The 23075-nt window shown below is 40.9% G+C and overlaps 2 protein-coding genes across 2 annotated transcripts in view; both read right to left on the bottom strand.

Moving 5' to 3' along the window:
- The window catches only part of ahrra (aryl-hydrocarbon receptor repressor a), a 178810-nt gene that overhangs the window by 143385 nt on the left and 12350 nt on the right, over nucleotides 1-23075 (bottom strand). The window contains exon 2 of the mRNA XM_078415540.1: nucleotides 12988-13169. Within this exon, the coding sequence (XP_078271666.1) occupies nucleotides 12988-13169 (182 nt within the window). The remainder of the gene's footprint in view (nucleotides 1-12987; nucleotides 13170-23075) is intronic.
- Nucleotides 287-23075, bottom strand: part of LOC144602431 (E3 ubiquitin-protein ligase znrf2-like) — a 464175-nt gene continuing 441386 nt past the window's right edge. The window contains exon 5 of the mRNA XM_078415562.1: nucleotides 287-296. The gene's annotated coding sequence lies outside the window, so the exon portion shown is untranslated. The remainder of the gene's footprint in view (nucleotides 297-23075) is intronic.

Below are 23075 nucleotides of genomic sequence, written 5' to 3'. Positions count from 1 at the left end.
AAAACAAGACTTCTACTCCCAGCTTAGAGAAGGCAAACGTAAAAGAGGCGGACAAAAGAAGAGATTCAAAGACGCCTTAAAAGCCAGCATGAAGAAATGTGAAATCGACATCGAAAATTGGGAAACCAATGCCAAGGACAGGAAACTCTGGCGAACCATCATCCAAAAAGGAACAGCAACCTTCAAAGCCAACAGATGTGCAGAACTAGAAGAAAAGAAAAGTAAACGGAAAGAGAGGCAGCAACAACCAAAGCCCGATCTGACATCTGGAATTACCTGCCCTGAATGCCGAAGAACTTTCAAAGCCAGGATAGGACTCATAAGCCACTTGACAGTTCATAAAAACAAGGGAACATAGGCCACCATCCTCGACCTCGAGGGATAGCCACGAAGATTCATGTATATGGAAGAACTTGTGTTTGCAAACCTTTGTCTTATCATGCATAGAACCTCTTTAGTCTGTTTTTGGTATCATTTCAATCCATGCTCAAAGTTCACCGCATGTTACCACATCAAGGCAAGATTGAGTGACAATAAAACACTGTTGGAAATCCCAAACTGTTAGATGTTTTGTCCAGTCACATTATTTTTTCATTGCCTATTCAACTTGATCTGTTGCATTCTCCAACTATAAATCCATCCTTTCTGCATTTGCTTATCGCTTTATATTTCTCCTTTTTCGCTTATTCAGATCCTGTTTATTCGTCTCTTATTTTGCACTCCATGAGACGGTCCAGACTAAAGTTACACCATCTGCCTCCTCCAGAGACTCGTGTTGGCATGCTCTTTGCTCTCAACTTGCTTTGCGATTCACTTCAAATAGAAAAGCTAGCATATTTTATGCAAAATCTAGGTTTGATGCAGAAACCATATTAATGAAATATGCTGGCTGTAGCCGGCTGTGCCTATGTCATTGAACCCCAGACTAATATGAACCTATAAGTCGGGGACATACTTCTTTAGTCTGAAGAAGGGTCCCCACCCACAATGAGATACAAGGAAATGCAGATGCTGGTTTAGAAAAAAAGGGCACAAAGTGCAGGAGTAACTCAGCATTCAGGCAGCAAAAGGTGAAGATAGACGCAAAATGCCGGAGTCACTCAGCCGGACAGGCAGTATCCCTGGAGGGAAGGAATGGTGGTGTTTTGGATCGAGACCCTTCTTCAGACTGCTTGAAGTCTGAAGAGGGGTCTTGACCTGAAACGTCACCCATTCCTTCTCTCCAGAGATGCTGCCTGTCCCGGTGAGTTACTCCAGCATTTTGTGTCTATCTTTGGTGTAAACCAGCATCTGCAATTCCTCCCTACACATTTAGTCAGCAAATGCTGCTTGTCCATTTCCTTCCACAGATATTACCTGACCCGCTGAATTCCTCTAGCAGTTTCTGTTTTGCTCTCCCAACTGAAGGACAGATGTTATCACCTCCCTCTCATTTCAAGAGGGATTCCAGGGTTGGAGAAGTGGAAAGATGTTTAGTTTAATGTTTAGTTTAATTGATTTATTACATGTTTTAATTTGTTTTAGTTTCATTAAAAAAATATTCACATCTATTTTAATAATTTTAAATGAATGCAAATATCAGAGACTTTATCTTAACTGTAATAAATAAGGAACCTGATGGAGTTTGCAGGGAGACAAAGCTTAATCCCAACTTGGCCTCCAGTCAAAGGCTCTCAGCAGGTACTGGAGCAGAGCCTCAGTGGTGCACCAGCTGAAGCTCGCTTTCAACTGAGTCTCACTCCATCTCCCAGAGTGGAGTCTGCTCAATCGTGAGTCCAGGTTAAATCTGGGCATACAGCCAGATCTAAATTGATTCAACCTAGGAAGTTTCCACTCACTAAAGCTCCACAAGTAATTGTGAATAGTTGCACCTGCATCATTATCAATTTCAGGTAATCAGTCAGATAATTAAATAATTGTTGAGATAATTGCTAGGTAATCATACTTCTGTGAGGTGCATGGAACCGTGAAAATGCAAGGCTTTACCTGAACCGGCAATGTTCAAAAAAACAAAAAAATATGGGGGTTAACAAAGTACAAAGAATTTACTGAACTTTTTAAATTAGTGCACAACAACATTGTAAGCAGTACTTTCACTAGTAATTCCCACACGAACCACCATTTGTCCAATATGTGTCCAGTACTACCTGGGATAATTAGTTTACAGACACAGGGCGGAAACAGACCCATTGGCCCACCGAGTCCTTGCACGTTAACACTATCCTGCACACACTAGGGACAATTTACAATTATACCAAGCCAATTAACCTACAAATCTGTATGTCTTTGAAGTGTGGGAAGAAACCGGAGCTCCTGGGGAAAACCCACAGAGGTCACAAACTCCACACAGTACAGCGCCTGTAGTCAGGATTGAACCCGGGTCTCTGGCACTGTAAGGCTGCAACTATACTGTTGTGCCACTATGCCACCCATCATGGTGAACTGTGTTTACAAAATAAGATTAAAAACATTAGCAGGGTTCAATAAGGCAGGGTGAGAGAAGCTTTATATAGAACATAGTACACTGGCCCAATCAGTTGTTCCATGCTTTAAAATTTAGGTCAGGCAGTTCGATGAGGGGTGGAAAATGGTGTTTGGGTTGGGTTGGAAGCAGATGAGCAAGGAAAGAGGGAGAGGTAGAGAAAGCCAGAAAGACTGCAGCTACGGGGAAGCGTAAATAGCGGATAGTTTTGCAAGACTTCCAGTTTGCAGCAGCAAACATTCCTCACCTGTTAGATCAGGCTTCTTCTGGCTTCCAACAAGCTGGATGTTTCTCAGCCAGAGTTCAAAGCCAGAATCTCAAACACGACAGGTCAGCAAATTATTGTCATTTTTGTAAAAGTAAATACTGTTTCATTACCTCAAATGTCATTTAAATATGTGGGTGCACTACCACCTGGTTGTGCACAGGTAAAAAATGTTGGCAAACGGTGATTTTCTCAAATCTCAGCTTGGTTGCTCATGTAGTCAGTAACCGTAGATCCAATCACGCACGGTATATATTAGATCAGTAACGACATATGTTATATGCTAAATGGTTTTTATTATGTTTGATTGGCAGATCAAGTGGAACTTCACCATTCCTAAAATTCCACCAGGTACTCCCAATTAAGAATTATGTTTATTTTGATGACATAATTTTTGCATCCATGCGCAACCTAATGATGTTATTCCTCAAGTAACATAGCTGTAGAAATTAGATTTTTATTGTTCCAAAGTGCATCTATCATTTGGTAGTCACAAACCTTTATGTTTTCAGAATGCCATTTGCTCTGTAGTCTTGCTACTCACGTTGAATGTTCTGACTCTGGGTGTCAGAGGTTATGGGGAGTCAGGAGAGTCAAGAGTGTTTTAATGTCCTATGTCCCAAATAGAACAATGAAATTCTTACTTGCTGCAGCACAACAGAATATGTAAACATAGTACACTGTAAGCAATATGATAAACGAGAGAAAAAAGTTCAGTGTGTATATATACACATACCCACAAGCACACATATATATATATATATACACACACACACACACATATATATATATACATACACATACATTCAAAAAACAAACAATAGTAGTGTAATAATAATAGTAATAATAATAGTCTATTGAAGTTCAGAGTTCATTTGAGGTTGTAGTGTTTAATAGCCAGGTGGCTATAGGGAACAAAACTGTTCCTGAACCTGGACGTTACAGTTTTCAGGCTCCTGTACCTTCTTCCCGATGGCAGGGGTGAAATGAGTGTGTGGTCAGGATGGTGTAGGTCTCTGATGATGCTGGCTGCCTTTTTGAGGCAGCGACTCCGATAAATCCCTTCGATGGTGGGGAGGTCAGAGCCGATGGACTGGGCAGTGTTCACAACTTGAAGGCAGGAGAATTAGGTTAGAAGGGAGAGATAGATTAGCCATGATTGAATGGCGGAGTAGACTTAGAAACATAGAAAATAGGTGCAGGAGGAAGCCATTCGAGCCAGCACTACCATTCATTGTGATCATGGCTAATCATCCACAATCAGTAACCCGTGCCTGCCTTCCCCCCATATCCCTTGATTCCCCTAGCCCCTAGAGCTCTATCTAACTCTCTCTTAAATTCATCCAGTGATTTGGCCTCCACTGTCCTCTGTGGCAGAAGATTCCACAATTCACAACTCTCTGGGTGAAAAAGTTCCTTCTCGCCTCAGTTTTAAATGGCCTCCCCTTTATTCTAAGACTGTGGCCCCTGGTTCTGGACTTCCCCCAACATTGGGAACATTTTTCCTGCATCTAGCTTGTCCAGTCCTTTTATAATTTTGTATGTCTCTATAAGATGATAGGCTGTTTGGCCTAATTCTGCTCCTATCATTTATGACCTTATGACTTCTGCGGTATGTTGCAAAACATTCTGGAAACCACGCTTATTGACCACAGTGACTTCCACTTCTATTTTAGAATCATTGCATGGAAACAGGCCCTTTGACTGTCTGAAGAAGGGTCTTGACCCAAAATGTCACGGCCATTCCTTCTCTCCAGAGATGCTGCCTGTCCTGCTGAGTTACTCCAGCTTTTTGTGTCTACCTTTGACTTAACTCATCCATGCCGGCCAAGATTCCCATCTAAGCCGGTCCCATTTACCCATATATCTCTAAGCCTTTTCCATCCATGTACCTGCCTTTTAAATGTTGTTATTGTACCTGCCACAACTGCCTCCCCTGACAGCTCATTCCATATACCCACCACCCTGTGTGAAAAAAATTGCCCTCAAGTTCCTATTAAATCTTTCCCCATTCACTTTAACTTTATGTCCTCTCATTCTTGATTCCCTTACCCTGGGTAAAAGATTATGTGTCTTCATCCTATCTATTCCTCTCAGGTTTTTATTTATCTCTATAAAATAACCCTTCGACCTCCTGTGCTTCAAGGAATAAAGTCCTAGCCTGCTCAACCTTTCCCTATTGCTCAAGCCATCGACTCCTGGCCACATCTTTGTGAATTTTCTTTACACTCTTTCCAACTTAATATCCTTCATATATCAGGGTGACTAACACTAAAGACAATACTCCAAATGCCACCTCACCAACATCTTGAAAAACTGTGGCATAACGTCCAATACTCTGACTGATGAAAGCACCAAAAGTCTTACCACCCTATCTATCTGTGATGCCACTTTCAGGGAACTATGTATCTGTACTCTTAGTTCCACTTCAGACAGAAATTAAGAATCAATGTGTATGAAGTCAGAAACAGACTACATAGGGATTGGATGACGGATTTCCTTCCCTAAAACACATTATTGAACTAGGTGAGTTCTTATAAAGCAGTTACTTTGCACTATTCAAATAAACAGATATTGGTAGCAGAAAATACATAAGAAAATCTGTTTCTTAAATCCATGAAGAAACCATGGTCCTCTTCTTCTTTAAAGGAAGTTCTCTTACATCAGCATCTTTTAACACCACAAATGCGATGAGTAAGCATTTGTTTCTTCTTCAATTTCAAAATAAACCGGAATGACTAATGGAATTTAATGCAGATAAGTGTGAGATGTTATGCTCAGGAAGTCAAATCAGGGCAGGACCTATATGGTGAAAACAAGCCCCTGGGAGAGTTGTAGAGCAGAGGGATCTAGGAGTACAGTGACATAGTTCCCTGAAAGTGGCGTCATACGTAGATAGGATAGTCATAAAGGCTTTTGTTACATTTGCCTTCATCAGTTAGGGTATTGGGTATAGATGTCGGGATATTATGTTACAGTTGTACAACGCACAAAATGTTGGCAAGGTCGCCTTTAGAGTATTGTGTTCAGTTCTGGTCACCCTATTTTAGAAAGGATGTCACTAAGCCAAGAAGAGTGCAGAGTAGATTTACAAGGATGTTGCCAGGACTCAGGGGCCTGAGCTGTAGGGAGCATATGGGCACTCTCATTTTATTCCTTGGAGTGCAGGAGGCTCAGGGATGATCTTATAAAGGTGTATAAAGTAATGAGGAGAATAGATAGGGTGAATGTGCAGAATCTTTCAATCAGATTTAATAACTCAAATCAAGAACCATAGGACATTGGATTAAGGTGAGTGAGGAAAGATTTAATAGAAACCTGAGGGGATTTTCACTGAGAGGATGATGGGTATATGGAATGAGCTGCCAGAGGAAGTAGTTGAGGCAGGTACTGTAACAACACTTAAAAGACATTTAGACAGTCACGTGGATAGGAAAGATTTCGAGCGATATGGGCCAAACACAGACAAATGGGATGAGCATAGATAGGGCATCTTGATCGGCAAGGACAAGTCGGGTCGAAGGGCTTGTTTCTGTACTGTACGACTCTATGAATCTATGATATGGTAAGTAGCACTCACTTTCCATACAGAGTTACACAGAAGCAGCATACAGAGGAGAAAGGAGTTTGTGGAAGCAAGGTTAGATCCTTGGGGAAATGCCAAGGTGTAACTCCAAAGATTAGTGAAGGCTATAAGTTAAAAAATAAAGCATACACCCCCTGCTTCAATTGAGGCTTTATCCTGCTTGCCCTAATCTCTGGCCTCAAACTCCATGATTATTTTATCTATTGACATGGGCAATAATTTTCCCTTTGCTTCTGAAATCAAGAGTTAATCTTACTTCATCAATTGTTCAATATTACAGATATATTATAACCAGAACCAAGAAAACCATATTCTGGTAATGCTCCTGATATAGTCCTATACCTCAAAACTGAAAATGAATTGTTCTAAACATGAATTCAAAAATGCTGGTTAAATTCAGCTAGTGAGGAGTTCAATTTGAATGTCACAAAGTATTTGCAATGTTTCATGCAATTAAGGAAAATCAATTATTTCCCCCCAAAATTATGCATTCAATATCAACCTAAAATAATAATAAAATCAGTGAACTTATATCTTTATTGAAACTAGAGTGTATGTAGTGTAGCCTGTAGTGACTCCTCAGTTTGAGGGATAAATGCTGTTGCCTCTCTGTTAGGGGACATTAAGGCAGCCCAATGCCGTCCCTGTTAGTTTTAATTACTCAAGCTTAACAATGATTGTTGTACCACTATTTTAATCAGTCTATGACCACAGAAACCTTCTTGTCACTGTGAAATTGATTTATTAACACTGTTTCAATTGTCTCTGTATGAACATTTAGTTCAGCAAGAACTGGATATATTTCCCTTTGAGACTTGAAGTTTTATCTGCATATCTGAGAAATAATTTTCATTTAGTTGCATTCATTGTACAACTACTAAAATGACCTGAGAAGACAACTCAATTCACCAACCTAGGTTTTCAGAACAGAACAAAGTCTCTTTCACTTCACCACAAGGATGTGTTTCGGCAAGGTGTTTTAGGCCCATTGAGTACGTTCAACAGTATAGGTACATTCAATTTGCAGAATGATTCAGTAAATACTGCTAGTCTTTGGTATTTCTCATTAACTGTTAATTGCAATAGCAAGTAAAATTATATCTGTTATATATCAATCTCCACTATGAAGGACTGATTCTATAACCTGAAGAATAGAGCGTAAAGATGATGGTCTTCAGAAAAGGAAAAGCAGTAACCTTCCCCTGTCTGGCCTGCATATGACTGATATCCCACATTACAGAGTCTTGAGATGGCATATCTTGAATAAACAATCAAGAGGGTAGCACACCACCAACTTTTTTTAAAAATTCAGGGTGCGGGTGTTTGATAAAATATAAGTTGAATGACTGTTATTCCTTGAGGCATGCAATTTTTTTGACAGAGCTCTTTAATTAGATCCAAATACCATCTGCTTCCCCTGGCTTGTGCAGATCTTTCCTTTTCAATGAAAATCCAATTCTCTTTTGAAAAATATTGAATCTATCTCCACCACTTTCACATGGTGCATTCCAGATTAAAAAATGTTATGCAAGAAAATTTCTCCACCTCTTTCCCGGTTCTTTTGCAATTTTCTTCGATTTGTAACCTCTGTTTGATGGCTCTTCTGTCCATATCCCATTAACTTCCTCTCCTCTGAGGGGAACAACGCCAGCTTCTCGGGACTCACCACAAGTCACACATCCAAGGTATATTTCGGGGTATCCCTGCACCTGTTGAATTCACCCACTGACTACTATTTGAAGCATGTGATGGAGCAGGAAATTCAATCTAGAATCACAGGAGCTAAATATTCCAATGTGTGATCTACATTAACATTTGACTGTGGTGCCAGAGTGGAAAAAAAAGAACTATAAGTAAAAGGCATATAAAAATGGTGAAAGGTAAAAAAATGGAATATGTGTAGGAACGAATTGCAGATGCTGGTTTACACCAAAGGCAGACACAAAATGCTGGAATAACTCAGCGGGACAGGCAGCTTCTCTGGATGGAAGGAATGGGTGACGTTTTGAGTCAAGACCCTTCTTCAGACTGAGGGTCAGGGGAGAGGGAGATGAGAGAAATAAGTTAATTAAGGACTGACAGGGAGTAAAAGTAATATAAAGTTAAAATTTAGATTACTAAAGAGCAGTAGGAAAAAAATAATTTTAGTTATTATCACAGATTGTGACCTCCAACCTTTCTTTGTGGACATGAGTGTATTGACCAAGCTAAAACTCCTTTGCTCAACATCGGAAGAACCCTGTTCTTAGAGTTGCTGTCTTTCAGATGGACATGAAAGCAAGACCTCATTGCCCTCCTAACCAGATGTAATGGATCACAATGCATAAATGGAAAACACTTGGAGGGTTCGACCCTCATTCAGGCCAATATCTCTTAACCAACATATGAAACAGCTAATCTGGTCATTCATTCAGGGGCTGCTTGTGGGAGACTGCTCTGTATAACCTGCTTGCCACATTAAAAACAGAAACCACATTTCAGAAAATATTAATTTTGTTGTAAAGTACTTCAGCAAATTCTACAGTTGTAAAATATATCAATAATTTCAACCTTTTTATTATATTGCCATTTATTTTCAAGATACAGCATTATGTATCATCTAACATAGGAGGCATATAAAATGTGGCACTGATCACCATTAACAAATAGAACTATATAATGGATCGCTGGATAATCAGGGAGATAAATGTGCAGATGGATTTGGTGAAAAGCATTGGAAAGAGTTTCATATGGAACTTAAACTACTTTAAGTGCTAGCAGTGCTGAACTACTATCTACCTCTTTGATGTCCCTCACATTACCCTTGAACGGACTTTTGCTGGCTTTAGCTTGCACTAAATGTTATTCCCTTGTCATGTATCTATACACTGTAAATGGATTGATTGTAAAAATGTGTTGGCTTTTTGCTGACTGGTTGGCACGCGACAAAACGCTTTTTGCTGTACCTCGGTACACGTGACAATAAACTAAACTGAACTTAACATGTTAGAGATCTATTGGAGTAAATGCCCACCTTCGGAGTTAAAACATTCGAATGTAAGAATTAAACATTAATCGAGATCTGAGTTATTTCCTTCCTTAACTGCAATGTGAAATCAACTCAAGGGGTAAACAGGACAAAATGTGTAGGAAAGAACTGCAGATGTTGGTTTAAATCGAAGGTAGACATAAAATGCTGGAGTAACTCAGCGGGACAGGCAGCATCTCTGGAGAGAAGGAATGGGTGAAGTTTTGGGTCGAGACCCTTCTTCAGACTGATGTCAGTGGAGGGGGCGGGACAAAGATAGAATGTAGTGGGAGAACTGGGAAGGGGGAGAGGATAGAGAGGGAAAGCAAGGCTATCTGAAGTTAGAGAAGTCAATATTCATACCGCTGGCGTGTGTCAACTACCCAAGCGAAATATGAGGTGCTGTTCCTCTAATTTGCGCTGGGCCTCACTCTGACAATGGAGGAGGCCCAGGACAGAATGGTCAGATTGGCAATGGGAGGGGGAGTTGAAGTGCTGAGCCACTGGGAGATCAGGTAGGCTAAGACGGACTGAGCGGAGGTGTTCAGCGAAATGATCACCGATCAAGGGGATAAAGTTGTTTGGCAAAAACATAAAGCAGGCATGGGCAACTGGAACAATCAACAGAAACAAGTGGCAGGTATAGTGGAAAACCAAATTTGACCAGCTTGTGGTGCTTTTTCAGCGAAGGCCAATTTCTTCCCCGTCCTAGCAGCAATTACCCTTGGCTACCAAATCTCATTATTGATGCAGCAGTTCGATAAAAAAGGGTAATGGTGGGCTACTTAACTCTCTCTGCCAAGTTTGCCTTTATCTACATCATTATATCATGACCTTGGAAAATATGAACATTAAATCATTCCCTAGATTATTTTATAAATCTTTTATGATACCTCTGTTGCAAGTCAGTCAACAACTGAATAACATTAACATCCCTTTAGGAAGAATGACCTGGCAAACACGCTGCCATGTGTAATTGGGTTCAGAACCCTGATTATCTTTGTTTTATTGACATTGACTTAGACACTCAAAACTGACCCAATTTGGACTCAGGATTTTGAACAAGCTATGTGGTGTCTCAATGCACCATATTCCTTCTTCAGCCTTTGAATCACAGCAACTAATGATTTGTGGTTTGCCTTGTATATTTAAAACTTGTTCAGTTTTCTTATTTCATTCCCGATGGATTAAGAAAATGAAACATCCCAAACTTCTGCGTGGATCCGGTTTCTTTTCCAAAACATGTTTCTGAGTTATAATCACAAACTGCTATTTCAAAAATGTGTTGTTGGATTATGAAAAGTTGGAAGAATTTTGATGACAAAATTTGTTAAAATTAGAAACTGCAACAGACACAGAAGTCGGCTGAGATCATTGCCGTTTTTGGCTGGGTTTCTTGTGGTCGGTAAGTTGGAGAATACTAGTACTGATTAGATGGACGTATTTTGGGAATACAAAAATAAAAACATGGTAAGTAAGTGCAGATTAAAATGACTCCAGTGATTATTGTTAACTTGCAGAAGGTTTTGTCAGTGTATGCATATGCCATTCCAATAAAGATGTTTAATGCTATTTTAGGATGAAACTCACAGTGGCTTTATGTGCTTGCAAACCTCACTAAATGTAGTAGAACATCCCAGGGTGCAAGGACTGCTTAGACAAGGGAATAACTGATTGGTAAGAGAGAGGGGTTTAGGGATGTGTAAAGAGAGAAGTAGGTGAATACAGAAGCAATTGCAGTGAGAGTCCAGGCACACAAAGGGTGGTAGGTGTATGGAACAAGCTGCCAGAGGAGGTAGTTGAGGCAGGGATTATCCCATCGTTTAAGAAGCAGTTAGACAGGTGCATGGATAGGACAGGTTTGGAGGGATACAGACCAAATGCTGGCAGATGGGACTAATGTAGCTGGGACATGTTGGCCGGTGTGGGCAAGTTGGGCCGAAGGGCCTGGTTCCACAAATGTATCACTCTATGACTCTATAACTGTGGAATTAATGAAAATTGGTGATGCACAAGAAGCCAGAACTAAATGGATTTCAGAAACTGAAAGGATAGAATGGAGTGTCAAAGTTAGGGACAGGTGAACCCATTGTACAAGAGAAAACAACGGTGGGAATTTTAAATCAGAGCTGTTGCTGAGGCTGAGGCTGTCAGTAGCTGTTAATGAGCACGTGGGTGTTGGGTAGATGTGAGCTCGGTGAAGTGCAGGCAGAATTTGAGATACACCCGCAAATAGGCCTGTTGCACAAATGTGCTCCAATCGCAACATCCAGTAGGACAAGACTGGCTCCTAAATCAAACAAGAACCCCTGATCTACAACAAAATTTTCCAGTGATATACATTAACCGTAAGATGCTGGGACATTAAATATGTTGTATTCCTCATTCCTGACAAACAAGGATACCCATTAATTACATTCACTTTGGAATGCTGAGAGCCATTCTAACGACTGGAAACGAGGTCATGAAAAAGGAGAAGATTGGAGACAGATGGAATTGTGCACAGCAGGGAGTTGAGTTTGATTTGCTGAATGATTTACCAAGGCTTTAAAAGTACTTAACTGAAATGGCATTCATAGGTGTAATTCATTACATACAAAATGAATGCATTTTAAAAAGAAATCAAGTTGCCTTGATTTAGAGAACACTTTTCTGAATGAAAACCCTTATCATGATATTCAGTAATATTTGTAATAAATGATTGCCCAGCTCAACAAAAAAACATCCATGCAGCTGAATTTCCATCAGCTGTTTGATAAAATTCTATGCAACGGCTGGCATTTATTTTAACTTGCAATTAATTTCATCAATTGGCTTTCAACTGACCATGGTTCACTATGCACGATATACAATGAAGATTGTCTCGTAATAAACTGAAACATATATTCTCCTTAAATTTAAAAACGAGAATGATTGGGAAATATTTATGGCTGGATCTCTGTTCGAAACATAGAAAATAGGTGCAGGAGAAGGCCATTCAGCCCCTCAAGCCAGCTCCGCCATTCAATATGATCATGGCTGATCACCCAAAATCAGTACCCCGTTCCTGCTTTTTCCCCATATCCCTTATTCCGTTAGCCCTAAGAATTAAATTTAATTCTCTCTTGAAAACATCCAGTGAAGGCCTCCACTGCCTTCTGTGGCAGAGAATTCCACAGATTCACAACTCTGAGTGAAAAAGTTAGTTTCAACATAGCTTCACTTGGGCCTTTCTTTACAGTCCTTCTTAAATAGTGGCACAACCTTAGCTACCCTCCAGTCTTCCGGCACCTCAACCGTATCTAAATGAGGCAATTATAAAGGTTGAGGTCGGTAAAGGTATGGAGGGGATCAAAAGCAAAGATGATCATTTTAACCTTGGAAATTCAAGCCAAATTCCAATGTGAAAATATAAGAAGCGTGCAAAGGAATTGGGATGAAAGCTTAGCCTAAAATATAAAGGTAAGAAAAATGAACATTGTATTAATATAAAACAAGGATGCACTTTGCAGGATTAGATTAAAATGTGTGAACATCAGAGATCAAAATCAGATGAAAGCCTAAATTAAAGTAAGAAAAACAAACACAAGCAGAAACTAGGAATACCGCGTATGGTACAATTGTGCATGATTTGAGTGTCTTATTCTGTGTGTGTTAAACATGCCTACCTTGGAAGAAGCTTTTTACTCGAAAGTAGCTGACACTCAGGCGAAGAACTGAAAGTTTATCCAATTTGGAAATAATATCCGGTGAAAACGGCAGGAGACTGGCCAGGTGGTCTAACTCAGCATTCAGGCGATCTCGATGTCTCTTAGATGGATTGGACTTCACACTGGTCGTTGTTGAATTGCTGTTTGAAACATTCCAGAAAGAGCAATGATTATTTGGAGTATGTAACTGCAGAATATCATCTTGATGGTCATAAACAAATTATTACTTTGCTGAAATTAGGAATTGTCAGTGTTGTCTATACAGTATGATTATGGAGATATTGTATTTGGGGAAAGTATGGCTCAATTTTAGAATGGGAGATAAATCACAAATCTCCACCATGCTTCCATATCTTTCAAAATCCTCTTCTGTTACCCATCCCCTCCTTTTTCTCCTGAGATGCTGCCTGACCCACTGAGTTACTCCAGGACTTTGTGTCCCTCTTCTGTTAAATTTGCTGGAATCACATACACTCATAAGGTCATACAGTCATAAGAGAGAGGAGCAGAATTTAATTTAATTTAATTAATTTAATTTATTTGACAAGACAACGGGTCATCTCAGCAGTAATATTCCAAGGATAAATAAGATAAAAAAAGACATTAGTAAGATAAAAAGACAATATTAAAAGAATCAACATATATGATGTGAAATGTGTTTATGAGTTCAGAAGCCTGATGGCCTGATGGTAGAAACTGTTCTTAAGTCTGGTGGTACATGCTGTTGTGGTCGCCATTCAATAAATGAAGAAAAATTGTAATTTTACCGCAAGGTACTTAGCTATATTGTCATAAAAAGGAACTGCAGATGCTGGTTTATACCAAAGATAAACACAAAATGCTGCGGGTCAGGCAGCATCTCTGGAGGAAATGGATAGGCGATATTTCTGGTTGGGACCTTGTTTCAGACTGATAGTAATAGGGGGGAGAAAGCATGAAAAGAGCTGAGAGCCTCACAAATGGTAGGTGGATACTGATGTGGTGATTTGATTGCCAGATGTGTAGACAAAGACGAGAAAATTGTCTGATAAGGAGAGAAGAAATGTGAAATGCAAGGAGATGTGAAATGGAAAACATGTAAAATGAGGAGGGGTGAGGTAGTGGGCAAAATGGTGCTCTTGACAACTGAGAGGGGGGGAAAGGGGGGAAAATCATGGTGGGACAGTGGGATAAATGGGTGCTCTCTGGGGTGTGGCAACATAGTAAAGAGAGGGGGAGGTGGTGTTACTTAAAATTGGAGAATTCAATGTTCATTCAGATTTCAAGAGGTAGATACCGTGTAATTAAGATGTCTCCCTGTTATAGAAGTCTGGAAGTTGAAGGTAAGGGGTTTAGTGTAAACTAAATGATGCATATTGTGAGCAGTTTTGGGCCCCATATCTGAGGAAGGATGTACTGGCGCTGGAAAGGTTTTCGAGAATGATCCCAGAAATGATTGGGTTAACATATGGTGAGCATTTGATGGCACTGGGCCTGTACTCCCTGGAGTTTAGAAGGATGAGTGGGGACCTCATTGAAATTTACCGAATAGTGAAAGGCCTGGATAGAGTAGGTGTGGAAAGGATGTTCCCACTGGTGAGAGAGTCTAGGACCAGAGGGCATAGCCTCGGAATAAAAGGATGTACCTTCAAAATGGTGATGAGGAGGAATTTCCTTTGCCAGAGGGTAGTGAATCTGTGGAATTCATTGCACAGAATTCATGGCTGTGGAGGCCAAGTCAATGGATATTTTTAAAGCAGAGATTAACAAATTCTTGATTAGTAGCTGTGTCAGGGATTATGGGGAGAAGGCAGGAGAATGGTGTTGAGAGGGAAAGATAGATCAACCATGATTGGATGGCGGAGTAGACTTGATGGGCCAAATGGCCTAATTCTCCTCCTACAACTTATCAACTTATGAACTAATTCCCACACAGCACAATCCCAATTATTTACAAGATTGCTGAACTAGGAGTTAAGAGTCATGGAGTCGTGGAGTTATGCACATAAATAGGCCTTCCAGCCCACCACATACATGCCAACCTTTATGCCCATCTACACTAATCCCATTTGCCAGCATTAGGTCCGTGTCTGATGCCTTGCCTATTCAAGTGCCTGTATAAATGTCTCTACAGAAGGAACGTAGAAAATGCTTTTTCTCCCTGTCACGATAAGATAGAATATCCACAAGATAGCGATGATAAAAATCAATTTTATTGGCTGCATCACAATAAACAAACTCATTAAGTACTCACAAAGGTAGGACAGTAGAAGTTTCAAGAAATAATGCTTCCTCAGGTGAGGGGAAAGAACACTGGTTAATCAAACCAGAGACATGATATTTCACTACACTGTATAGTGTCTAAAAGATTTAAATAGTATCTATATTCTGCAGATTCCATTTCTGGATGATAGCAAACAGACAAGGGAGACTTCAACATCACGAGGCAGATGCTAGCCTTTAGCTACTTCCACAGTTGCTACATCAGGAGTACTTCACAATGTACCCAAGTCACTATGTGGTCTGCATCAGACAATTTGCATATGGTCAAATAGCTGAGCTTGAAATAGATGGTAGAGGAAGTTGGCTTACCATAGTGGCATAGAAGGACAAACTTCTATATAAAAGAACTTGCATTAACTTAGCAGCCTCCACAGCTGCAGGACCTGCCAAAAGGTTGCTACAATCCTGGAACTACTTTTGAAGTGCAGTCACTTTTACGACATTTGTTTAAGGGTTAGCTGCACAGCTCAATGGCTCCTCTGGAGGTTGATGTGCAGAAGATTGGAGGCCAGCAACCAGCTCTCCTGAATGTGCACCCGAGGATCATCCTTTGTCGGGTCTTGTTTGAAAGAAGATCACAAAGGCATAAACGGGAAAATGAGACTGTTGTGCATATCACATTTTTTGAGCATGCACTGTTATAAAAATAAAAGAACAAGCAAGCAATAGCTCACTCTTGTGGGTCGACTTAACTCAGCATAAAAATTCTCTTTGCAGTCCTGCCACACAGAAGAGTGGTAACCCCTTGGACAGCTTATGTGTTCCTCTTGGTGTATGTGATCAGATTTTTAAGAGCCTCTTTAATTCTCATCCCACGTAGCTCAAAGTAATTTTTTTAATGTTTTCCAAAAGACATTAAACATCTTCCTGATCAACATTGTAACAGTCTGCTCGCCCATAGTGTAGGTGATGAGGGAAAGAAAGCGTGTGTCTTGTATTGAGGTATTGGTCCAAACACACTGGTAGCACAGCCCTATTGGAATAAAGGTCCAGTGTGTGAGCCTCAATACAGAAACATGAGCGTATATTCCTGCTGAAACTCAGTGTAGTTTTAGTTTAGTTTAGTTTAGTAATCCAGCGCGGAAACAGGCCCTTCGGCACACCGAGTCTGTGCTGACCAGCGATCCCTGCACATAAACACTATCCTACACACCAGGGACAATTTACTATTACACCAAGCTAATTAACCTACAAACCTGTACGTCTTTGGAGTGTGGGAGGAAATCAGAGCACCCGGAGAAAACCCACGCAAGTCATGGGGAGAACGTAAAAACTCCGTACAGATAGCACCCATAGTCAGGATCGAACCCGGGTTTCTGGCGCTGTAAGACAGCAACTCCACTGCAGCTATTAATTCTAAAGTGCTGGGTGCTGTAGGCATATGTAAAACATCCCCAATGAACAAGGTTTACATATATATCTCAACCAAAATCACTAAAAAAGATTTGTCGAGAAATTGGATTGCAGAATGCAATTCAGATTTAATGAAAATAAAATAGCAAAATATGGGGATTTACTAAAGTTGCACAAAGCGTATGATTTTCCTCTCAGCTCCTTTGCCCATTGGATGTGGCCAATACTATCTTAAGGCTTGCAAAGTAGACTGGGTGATGTTTATAGGATTTTCCTTCATGTCGGCCTGGCCTGTGGATGTGTAGGCTGTTCTTTCATGTCGGCCTGGCTTGTGGTGCTTGCCTTCACAATACTGGTGAAGCCTCAGCCACTGCAAGTGAGCTGATCCTAGGCTATAGAGTCCAGCGCAGAAAACCCATCTCATTAGAAACCCTCTTTAAGTAATATGCTCAATCCGCCTACCCCACGCCTGACAGTGACACTCCTCCCAGCTATTGATCTGTTGATCCCATCCACCCCTCTCCCCACTGATCAAAATCTAACTCTTCTCCCCTCTCACATCGGGCAAAGGGTATAGAAGTATGAAAACGCACACTTTCAGATTCAGGGACAGATTCTTTCCAGCTGTTATCAGGCAATTGAACCATCCTACCAACAACTAGAGTAAGAAAATAACTGCAGATGCTGGTACAAATCGAAGGTATTTATTCACAAAATGCTGGAGTAACTCAGCAGGTCAGGCAGCATCTCAGGAGAGAAGGAATGGGCAACGTTTCGGGTCTGAAGAAGGGTCTCGACCCGAAACGTCACCCATTCCTTCTCTCCTGAGATGCTGCCTGACCTGCTGAGTTACTCCAGCATTTTGTGAATAAATACCAACAACTAGAGATCAGTCCTGAACTAGTATCTACCTCTTTGTAGACCCTCGAACTACCTTTAGTCGGACTTTGCTTGACTTTATCTTTATTCCGTTTATCATGTATCTGTACACTGTGGATGGCTCCACTGTAATCACGTATTGTCTATCTGCTGACTGGTTAGCACGCAACAAAATCTTTTCACTGTACCTCGGTACACGTGACAATAAACAAAACAAACTCAAACTCGCCTCTACCATAAAGCCCTAGCAGCCACCCTTCACCATGACTACGCAACATCCCTCTGGCCCTCCCAGCCCAGCCCTCAGCTGACTCAGCCACCTAAAAACCTTGCAACCCAAACCCATTTCTGATCCCATCTGTAAAATACAAGGTGGAGAATGGTCTTTCTGCAAGTTACTGGGTGATATTCCTCTCGGGTCCTTGTGCAACCGCTGTGCTAACACACGGAGGAGACTGATCGTGTACAGTGATATCTAACAGTATTTGACTGTCAGACCCTGGGTGCTATGTCCACACATGTGGTCAGTGTAAGCCACCCATGTGAAATACAGCATACACAGCTCATACACAAGACCACAAAAATAAGATCAGGAGTAGGTTACCTTTACCCTCAAGACTATCGTACAATTCACCATGATCATGGCCTTTCTATCTGGCCTCAACTCCTCCTCTGTGCCAGATCAAAATGGCCCGGAATTCTTCAACCATTCAAAAATGTATTGTACTTTTAGTTTCATTTTTTTAGTTTAGAGATACAGCACAGAAATAGGCCCTTCAGCCCACCGAGTACATGCCGACCTGTGATCCCAAATATTAACACTATCCTAGCCACACACTAAGGACAATTTTACAATTATACCAAGCCAATTAACCTTCAGAGTGGATGGAAACCGGAGATCCCAGAGAAAACGCATGTAGGTCACGGGGAGAATGTACAAACTCTGTACAGACAGCATCCGTAGTCAGGAATGAACCAGTCTGTAGCACTGCAAGGCAGCAACTCTACCACTGCGCCACCGTGCCACCCAACTTACTTTAAATACTTGTAATGATATAAACTGCTCAACTCTCTGGGGTGTTGAATGACAGAGATTCACTACCCTCTCTGAGAAGAAATTTCCACATACATCCATTTTATGAGACTGATCCTGTAACTTGAAGCTATTGATTCCTCATTCGAGACTCTCCCATTCGTGAAGACATCTCAACAATCTGCCCTGTCAAGCCCCTTTGGGCTTTTATATGTTTCAGGAGTATCCAAAGTACTCGAAAGGATACAAACACATCCTGTTTACCCCTCTTGATAGGACAGTCCTCTTATCTCAGAACTTAGCCTGATGAATCTCCTTTGGACTGACTCCAATGTCAGCGTATCCTTCCTTAGGTAAACTGCAAATTATATATACCTCCACCAAAAGCTCTCAACACATCAAAACCAAAAGATCACTTGATATTTCTTATGTAGGATGTAACTGCAGATGCTGGTTTGCACTGAAGATAGACACAAAATGCTGGAGTACTCAATTGGTCAGGCAGCATCCCTGGGGCAAAGGAATAGATGACATTTCGGGTCGACACCCTTCTTCAGACTCAATTTCATGTTATTTCATGTTGTTAATGATAAAGCACGTGGCCATTAGGAATACTGATGTGCACAAATTGGTAGGTTATGTTATCCCGGAATGGCGGGACTGTCATATGTTGAAAGACTGGAGCGACTAGGCTTGTATACACTGGAATTTAGAAGGGTGAGAGGGGATCTTATCGAAACGTATAAGATTATTAAGGGGCTGGACACGTTAGAGGCAGGAAACATGTTCCCAATGTTGGGGGAGTCCAGAACAAGGGGCCACAGTTTAAGAATAAGGGGTAGGCCATTTAGAACGGAGATGAGGAAAAACCTTTTCAGTCAGAGAGTTGTGAATCTGTGGAATTCTCTGCCTCAGAAGGCAGTGGAGGCCAATTCTCTGAATGCATTCAAGAGAGAGCTAGATAGAGCTCTTAAGGATAGCGGAGTCAGGGGGTATGGGGAGAAGGCAGGAATAGGGTACTGATTGAGAATGATCAGCCATGATCACATTGAATGGCGGTGCTGGCTCGAAGGGCCGAATGGCCTACTCCTGCACCTATTGTCTATTGTCTATTGTTTCCTACAGAACAAGCATGAAAACACTTGGAAATTACTTGATTATCTCTAAAGTACTTCAGAATATCTTAAAACTGTGAAAAACAATATATAAATTCAAGTTCTTTCTTTTGACTAAGCTTGCAAGTCCAATAGAGCATTAATTGCCAATGCAGAGCTGACAAAGTGAGACAAAGAAGAACAAGAGAATAATAAATAGAAAATTCAAGCTAGCTAAAGGACAAATGAAAAAATGCAAAGGAAATGGTGGAAGGCAGTGAAAATAATGTCAGGACACAAAGAAATAAGAATTGCAAACCACAAAAGAATAGCAGTAAAATGTAGAGCATTTTACACTTGACATATTCCTACGAACACTATACGTAAATTATAACCATATGTCAATATTTAATGAATTACAAATTAATCCAATGACCTACTTCAGAGTTTTTTTGGCCAGTTAAAATTCTGATTTGTACACATTAAATGAGATAGTAGAAAGGATCAGAAAGTAAAATATTTTGTTTGTGCTTTAATAAGAAATAAATAGTAAAGGATAAATAGAATATAAATAAATACAGAAAAAAGGGCACTTAACTCTTGATCATGAAACCCTATTCAGTTAGGTTCCAGTTGATCTATCTTATAGCCTTATCTACCCATCCTAGTTCACTTACTCTCAATATCCATATCCAACAAAAATCTATTAATCTTTGGTTAGGAGGCAAGAAAAAGTCCCCATCATTTTAAATTGAAAGCACATTGGAAAAGAATGATTCAAAAGAGATGACATGGACTACATGGAAGAGAAGTAAAGTGGGCATTTGGTATGCTTGCCTTCATATCACCCATTAACTTGCAGAAGGACCATACTTTCCAAAGCTGAGGCACTGACTATAAGAGTCAGGAAATCATGAAGCAGCTTTATAGGACTTTGGTTAGACCGCATCTGGAGTATTGCGTGCAGTTCTGGTCACCCCAACACAGGAAGGATATGGAGGTTTTGGAAAAGGTGACGCGGAGGTTTACCAGAATGATGAAACAAGGAACTGATCCCTTGTAATCAGACGGTGGGAACTCATCCCATCCCACCCAAACCACCCCCTCCCCAGTTACCATCCCCTGCAACTGCAGGAGATGCAACACTTATCCCTATACCTCCTCCCTCGACACTGTCCAGGAACCCCGACAGTCCTTTCAGGTTAGGCAGATATTCACTTGCACCTCCTCCAACCTCATCTAATGTATCCATTGTTCAAGTTGTGGCCTCTTATACATCGACGAGACCAAACGTAGACTGGGCAATCGTTTTGCTGAACGTCTTTGCTCAGTCCACCTAGACCTACCTGATCTCCCAGTTGCCAAACACTTTAATTTCCCTTCCCATTCCCACACTGACCTTTTTGTCCAAGGCTTCCTCCATTGTCAGAGTGAGGCTAAACACAAATTGCAGGAACAGCATCTCATATTTTGCTTGGGCAACTTACAACCCAATGGTATGAATATTGAAGAGACACAAAATGCTGGGGTAACTCAGCGGGACAGGCAGCATCACTGGAGAGAAGGAATGGGTGACGTTTTGGGTTGAGACCCTTCTTCAGACCAAATCAATGAATGTAGATTTCACTAACTTCAAATAACCCCTGCATTCCCTCTCTCTCCAACCCTCCCCCACCCTAATCGTACCAGCTTCTCGTTTACACCCAACAAACAGCTAATGGCCTTTGTGTTTCCTTTATCATCGTTAATTTTATACATATCTTTCATTTATTGTACTACTGTCTACCTCTCTACATCATTGTCTTTGTCTCCCATTTCTCTTTCCTGGGACTTTCAGTCTGAAGAAGGGTCTCGACCCGAAACGTCATCCATTCCTTCTCTCCAGAGACGCTGCCTGTCCTGCTGAGTTACTCCAGTATTTTGTGTCTATCTTCGGTTTAAACCAGCACCTGCAGTTCCTTCCTACACAGTTAGAATGTGGAACTTGTTACCTCATAGTGTGATTGAGATGAATAGCACAGATGACAATAGACAATTGGTGCAGGAGTAGGCCATTCGGCCCTTCGAGCCAGCACCGCCATTCAATGTGATCATGGCTGATGCATTTAAAGGGAAGCAATTTACTGAGAAGAATGTAGTCAAAAGATATTGTGTGATAGCTAAACAGGTGCTCCCCGGCTTACGATCTTTCGACTTGCGATTGTTCGACTTTGCGATGGTGCAAACGGTAGCGACCCGTAGCGAGCCGCTGCTCACTTCCGGCCACGTGATTGCGCGTATTACAATGCATTTTGACTTACAATACTTTTGGTTTCCGATGGGTTTCTCGGAACAGAACCCCTTCAGAAGCTGAGGCGCCCCTAATATGTATAGCTAAAGGAGTACCTATATCAGAATTTAATTCCATTTGCCATTCCTTGGCCCACCTTCCCAAATGATCCAGATCCTGCTGTAATTTTAGATATCTTTCCTCACTGTCCACTATACCACCAATTTTGGTGTTATCTGCAAACATTTACTCACAAGGTTAACTAGATTGTCATTCAAGTCATAAATGTAGATATCAAACAGCAATGGACACAGCTGTGGCCTCTGTGGCACTTCACTGCTCACAGGTCTGCAAGCAGAAAAACGAACCCTCCACAACTACTCTTTGATCACCATTGTCTTAAATGATTACTCGGCCTCTAATTAAAAATTCTCAAAACTGCAGGCAATGTTGTGAGTTTATTCATTCGAACAGTATTTTGCACTTGGAACCTTTGGGCTCAATATGCTTTACTGAGAGTGGTTTGTTTTAAAAGCAATACATGTCATGGGCAAGGAGAAAATAACACACAGATGGACATCTTACTAGATCAAAACAGTTGGGTTTGTGGTCACCATATTAGGGATGGGTACACTGTAATTTTACAAATATTTAGCCCAGAAGGAGCTTGTCTTCATAAGTTAACTCAGATGGAAAAGTCAGTTTAACAAATCAGGAAAACTTAACAGTTAAAACCCACATTTAATGGGAAAACTGCCTCCCGCCTCCCCCTCCGCATTTTTAACTTTTATCTCCGGAGACACGATAAACTGCAGACGCTGGAATCTGGAGTAAAAATGCAAACTGCTAGAAGAACTCAGCGGGTCAATCAGCATATGTGAAGGCAAAGGAATCGTCAATGTTTCATGATAACATTCTGCCTCTTATTGATTGATTGGCAGAGCTGATTAGTTGAACTGAATGAAGATCATCTTCAAAGAGCTCACCCAATTTGAATTTGGTTTCGCCGAACAAGAGGAGACTACATTGCGGTCACTGAATACAATACACCAGATTGCAATGCAGTCAATCAAGTGAACGGCTGCTTCACTTGGCCCCTAGATAGTGGAAAGGGAAAAGGTGAAAAGACACTTGTTGCATCTCCTCCAGTTGCATG

Source organism: Rhinoraja longicauda, chromosome 2 (assembly GCF_053455715.1).
Source record: "Rhinoraja longicauda isolate Sanriku21f chromosome 2, sRhiLon1.1, whole genome shotgun sequence".
NCBI classification, from domain to species: domain Eukaryota; kingdom Metazoa; phylum Chordata; class Chondrichthyes; order Rajiformes; family Arhynchobatidae; genus Rhinoraja; species Rhinoraja longicauda.
This window is presented reverse-complemented; position numbering and strand designations above follow the sequence as displayed.